Source organism: Quercus suber, unplaced genomic scaffold (genome assembly GCF_002906115.3).
Source record: "Quercus suber isolate HL8 unplaced genomic scaffold, Cork oak 2.0 scaffold_61, whole genome shotgun sequence".
Taxonomy (NCBI): domain Eukaryota; kingdom Viridiplantae; phylum Streptophyta; class Magnoliopsida; order Fagales; family Fagaceae; genus Quercus; species Quercus suber.
Window position 1 is genome coordinate 1,076,993 of NW_027069526.1, and position 6,118 is coordinate 1,083,110.

The 6,118-nt window shown below is 47.6% G+C and overlaps 1 protein-coding gene across 1 annotated transcript; it reads left to right on the top strand.

Moving 5' to 3' along the window:
- The first annotated feature begins 1,765 nt into the window (after positions 1-1,765).
- On the top strand, positions 1,766-3,313 carry LOC112001757 (uncharacterized). Its single transcript, XM_024033934.2, has one exon. The coding sequence runs from the start codon at positions 1,766-1,768 to the stop codon at positions 3,311-3,313; it is 1,548 nt and encodes a 515-aa protein (XP_023889702.2).
- The last annotated feature ends 2,805 nt before the right edge of the window (positions 3,314-6,118 follow it).

Below are 6,118 nucleotides of genomic sequence, written 5' to 3' on the forward strand. Positions count from 1 at the left end.
TTTATTAAATTCTATTGGAATCTGGTGCACTAGGGACAAGGAATAGCGAATAGGTGATAGAAAAAGGGTAAACAAAAAATTCGTACATGGATAGGGAAGCACAGAAAGTTAAGTAATAAGCGCTAAACTTGTCGCCTTTTAAAAGTTTAAATGCGACTATACGTGCTGCACGTGCTAGGCATGTGCCTTATTTGTCCAAAGAATCTATTTTCATTTCTACTGTCTCTTTTATAATTAAAAAAAAAAATTATATTAATGAGTGCTCTTAGTAAAATTGTTAATAAACTAAATTTTGAAAATTTTGACATCACTTTCATAGAAAATATAAAAAACTATTAAAAAAATTTATCATTCCTTATAAAATATTTTTTTAAATAGTTTATAAATTAATACCGTTACTTTTAAAAAACAAATAAAGAGGCTACTTATTATAAAGCAAAATACATTATAATATATTTCATAGAGAACACGTATATCTTAACTTGCCCCACAAAGTGTTTCTGAGAAAGTGCTTTTCTGATGGGTAAACCAAGCACATGGTTTAAAAATTGAAAATTAAAACTTGTCGACAAAGAAACTTGCCCTATATATATGTCACGTCATAAAAAAAATGCAGGCATGCATGCATGATCGTCTTTGCAACTGAAATTTCAAGCACTTTTGCACCTTAACCAACTTGGCACCTTTCTCGGCATTATTGTATGTATGTATCTTTATGACGCAAATGTTGACTCTCATCTGTTGCAAGTTGCAACTCTTGTTCATGCCAATCCCTCCTTATATACAGCATCCCTGGAAATTGAGCTCGAATTGCATGGCACCTACTGATGAGGAAGAATCTTAGCAAGCACCAGGAGCTTAACCCGTCAGCTTTCTCCTCAGGCTGACGGTCCAGCCACGACGGACGGATAAAGACACGCTAACAGTAAGGAAAATTCGAGAAAGGCTGAAGGGCTAATTATGTTCAGAAATGCTGACGGCCCTTTATCAACATAGGAAATGAGACAAGCCGACGGGTAGGAGGCTGACGGTTCCAATCAAACCTTTACTTGGCCACCACACTCAATGATAGATTCCTATAAGGAAATGACTCCGCAATCTACGCTCATAAGGATTCCTATATGGAAAAGACTTCTTCTCCAAGAAAGAAAGGTCAACCCCCTGCTACTATAAAAGCCCCAATACCCTTACAAATCGAGGTACACATAATCAACCCCTCTCTAGCACTCTAGAGTTGAAAGAAGTTCTAACTTGACCTTCGGAGGGTATTTGGCCGGCACCACACCAGTGCTCTCTATTAAGTCCTCTCTTCTTTGTGCAGGTGTCGCTTCAAGGGTACGAGCATTGTGCAACTCACTGTTGATATTTTCGGCATCATCAGTTGGCGCCGTCTGTGGGAAAAACGACGTCGTAATTAAGCCATACTATCGTTTCCTGGACTAAAGGGTTGCATGGTACTCACTCGCTCAATGGCGAATACTAATGACGTACAAGGAGAGGAACCACCCACGACTGCCCTCGAGAGACAAGTTCGGACCCTCAATGCCGCCGTGGAGCGTCTCACCAAACAGAACCTCGACTTGGAGGAACAGCTGCGCCAGAAGAATGCAGCACTAAATGACCGACCAGAAGATCAGGAAGGAACTAGCGCTCCAAACAGGATCAGGAGAGACCTGAGGGCAGCCACGCCCCAAGCAGGTCGGAGAGACAACACGTGAACATACCATCCCTCACGGATGCGACTCCACCACATATTGCCGCCGAGATGCAGGCAATGAGGGAACAGATGGAGGTCATGATGAACGCCCTCAAGGGGCGAGTCTCCAGTGATCTTGACGATCTGGTCAATCGTACCGATTCGCCCTTCACTGTGGCCGTGAACTCCTTTCCCCTGCCCCACAAGTTCCGCATGCCGAATATAGATAGCTGTGACGGGGTGAAGGATCCTCTGGATCACCTGGAAACTTTCAAAACCCTGATGCATCTTCAGGGGGTAGCAGACGAGATTATGTGCAGGGCCTTCCCCACAACACTCAAAGGCCCCATAAGGATATGGTTCAGCCGGCTGACGCCCAACTCTATCAGCACCTTCAAGGAGCTAAGCGCCCAATTCACTACACACTTCATTGGGGGACATAGGTATAAGAAGTCCACGACATGCCTGATGAGTATCAAGCAGAGAGAAGACGAGACGTTACGATCTTACATAACACGCTTTAATAAGGAAGCGCTATCGGTTGACGAAGCCGACGACAAAATACTTGTAGCGGCCTTCACAAATGGGTTGCGGAAGGGCAAGTTTTTGTTCTCCCTATACAAAAACGACCCAAAGACCACGTCGGAAGTACTCTACAGGGCTACTAAGTATATGAATGCTAAGGACGCGTTGCAGGCCCGAGAAGAGAAGCCGAGAAAAAGGGAAAGGCAGGAAGATGCACGACCAGACCAAGGGAGAAAGAGGCCCAGAACGGGAGACCGAAGAGACGAAAGGCGTTCTAAACCTCCGGGAGGGAGATTCACAAGCTTCACCCCGCTGACCGCCCCAATAGATCAAGTCCTAATGCAAATTAAGGACGAAGGGGCTCTGACCTTCCCCGGAAAGCTGAAGGGGGATCCTAACAAGCGTTCCAGAGATAAGTACTGCCGCTTTCATCGAGATCACGGCCATGACACAGCCGACTGTTACGACTTGAAGCAGCAAATCGAGGCCCTTATAAGGCAAGGGAAACTGCAGAAATTCGTAAGTAAGGAAAGAGCGGATCCAGCACCTCCGGAACACCCTCCTCGACGAGACAATGACCGTCCAAGACCTCCCGTTGGTGACATACGAATGATTGTGGGAGGGATGGCTACCAGGCCGTCCAAAAGGGCTCGAAAGACGTACCTTCGGATGGTCCAAAACGTCCAGTTGACGGGTCCAGTACAAAATGTAGCCCGAAGGGAAAGCCCCGTCATCGAATTCTTGGAAGAAGACGCGCAACGCCTTCACCACCCGCACGACGACGCGCTTGTCGTCAGCCTACAGGTTGGGGACTACAACTTACATCGGGTGTTGGTCGACAATGGCAGCTCGGCAGACATCTTGTACTACCCGGCATACCAGCAGATGAAAATCAGCAGGGAACAACTAGTTCCAACGAACGCCCCACTTGTCAGTTTTGGAGGGGCAAAGGTGTTCTCGCTAGGCGCGGTCACGTTGGCTGTGACAGCAGGCGACTACCCCCAGCAAATCACAAAGGACGTAACATTCCTCATGGTTGACCATTCGTCCGCCTATAATGCTATCCTAGGGCGACCCACCCTCAATGCATAGAGGGCGGCGACTTCAACTTATCATTTAATGATCAAGTTCCCAACAGAATACGGAGTCGGAGAACTACGTGGAAATCAGATTGTCGCACGCGAATGCTACGTAGCCATGATGGAAATGGATGACCACCTCCAAACCATGAGCATAGAAGAGCACCGGAGCGCGACGGAGCCAGTCGAGAAGCTCGAAGAGATACCCCTGGACGACTCTATGCCTAGTCAGACAACAAGGATTGGAACCCTTGCAAGTCCCGCAATCTGGCAAACACTTACAGCATTCCTCAAAGAAAATCAAGACGTATTCGCCTGGAGTCATGAGGACATGCCAGGAATAGACCCTTCCGTCATGGTGCATAGGCTGAATGTATCACCATCCTTTCCACCCATCCGGCAGAAGAAGCGGGTCTTCGCCCCAGAACGGGATCAAGCCATAACCGAAGAAGTCCGCAAGCTACGAGAGGCAAATTTCATTAGAGAAGTCTACTACCCCGACTGGCTAGCGAACGTAGTGATGGTCAAGAAAGCTTTCGGAAAATGGAGGATGTGTGTAGACTTCACCGATCTAAACAAGGCATGCCCCAAAGACAGCTACCCTCTCCCGAGAGTCGACACTCTAGTAGACTCTACTGCTCAGCACCAGCTGTTAAGCTTCATGGACGCTTTCTCCGGCTACAACCAAATCAAGATGCACGATGATGATCAAGAAAAAACTTCCTTCATAACCAGCCAAGGCCTATTCTGCTACAAGGTAATGCCGTTCAGTCTAAAAAATGCGAGCGCAACATATCAAAGGCTTATGAACAAGATGTTCGCACGGCAGATCGGAAGAAACGTCCAGGTATATGTAGATGATATGCTGGTTAAAAGTCGAAGGGAAGAAGATCATTTAGAAGACCTCAGGGAAACGTTTGACACCCTTCGCTCTTACAACATGAAGCTTAATCTAGGGAAGTGCGCCTTTGGGGTGATGGCAGGAAAATTCTTAGGATTCATGGTTTCCCAGAGAGGCATCGAAGCCAATCCAGACAAGATCCAGGCTATAATGGAAATGGCACCACCAAGGAATGTGAAGGAAGTATAGAGCCTCAACGGCAATATAGCAGCGCTAAACAGGTTCGTCTCCAGGGCAACAGACAAATGCTTACCCTTCTTTCGCACGCTAAAAAGGTCTTTCGAGTGGACCACTAAATGCCAACAAGCGTTTAAGGAGTTAAGGGCTTACCTCTCTTCCCCACCACTACTGAGTCCCTCGCAACCAGGAGCAGAACTCTTTCTCTATCTCGCTGTCTCCCCAGACGCCGTCAGTGCCGCCTTGATTAGAGAAGAAGAAAAGGTGCAGAAACCTGTGTATTACACTAGCCGGGCGCTACGAGGAGCTGAAGAAAGATATCCACCCATGGAAAAACTCGCTTTCGCGCTGGTTACGGTAACACGCAAACTGAAGCCGTACTTTCAAGCCCACACGATTATTGTCTTAACTGACAAGCCTTTGCGACGGGCAATGAGCAATCCAGAAGCTGCCGGGCGCTTGGCACTTTGGGCTATAGAATTAAGCGAATTTGACATCCAATATCGCCCGCGGACTGCTGTTAAGGGGCAGGTCGTTGTAGATTTCATAGCAGAATTCACGAATGGTGAGGACAGGGGGGCAGAACAATCCCCGTAATGGAGCATATATGTAGACGGATCCTCCAACAGGCAGGCAGGCGGAGCTGGCGTCGTACTACAGTCACCCGAAGGAGATACGGTAGAGTGTATGGTCCGCCTTGAATTCCCTACCACCAATAACGAGGCGGAGTACGAAGCTTTGATAGCAGGGCTTGACCTCGTAAAAGCAGCGGGAGCCGAAAAAGTAATTGTTTACTGTGACTCTCAAGTCATAGTCAACCAGATAAGTGAGGAATATGAATGCAAAGGTGAAAGAATGAAGAAGTATCTGGACCAAGCAAGAAGGAGGATGAACAAGCTAAAGGTCAAAATTATACAGATCCCTCGGGGAGAAAACGAACAAGCCGACCGCTTGGCCAAAGCCGCCTCAGCCGTACACATGGCCACCATTGGTAATATACTCTCCTTCACGCAGCTCTCTCCATTCATAAATGCTATCGACGTACAGGAGCTCAATCTCCAAAATGATTGGACCACGCCGTTAACCTCTTTCCTGAAGAACGGCGTGTTGCCGAATGATAAGGAGGCGGCAAGAAAACTGAAGGTTCAAGCAGCAAGGTTCGTGCTGATAAGAGATGTTTTGTATAAGAGAGGTTTCTCCCGCCCCTACCTATGATGCCTAGGTCCTGAAGAAGCAGATTACGTCATGAGAGAAGTGCACGAAGGAATCTGCGGAAACCACTCAGGATCAAGATCGCTAGTGCACAAGCTAGTACGAACTAGGTACTTTTGGCCAACAATGCAGAAGGATGCCGAGGCTTATGTGAAGGCCTGCGACAAATGCCAAAAATTCAACAACGTCATCAGACGACCGCCCGAAGAACTCACCCCGATGACGGCACTGTGGCCATTCGCTCAGTGGGGGTTAGACATCATAGGGCCGTTCCCTATGGCAATGCGACAACTGAAGTTTCTAATTGTCGGCATTGACTACTTTACGAAGTGGGTGGAAGCTGAAGCCTTGGCCACCATTACAGAAAAAAACATACGGAGCTTCGTTTGGCGATGCATCATATGCAGGTTTGGCATTCCAAGGATCTTAGTCTCGGACAACCGGAAGCAATTCGACAACAACTCCTTCAGGAACTTCTGCTCGCAGCTAGGGGTACGAAACCACTACTCCTCCCCCGCCCACCCCCAA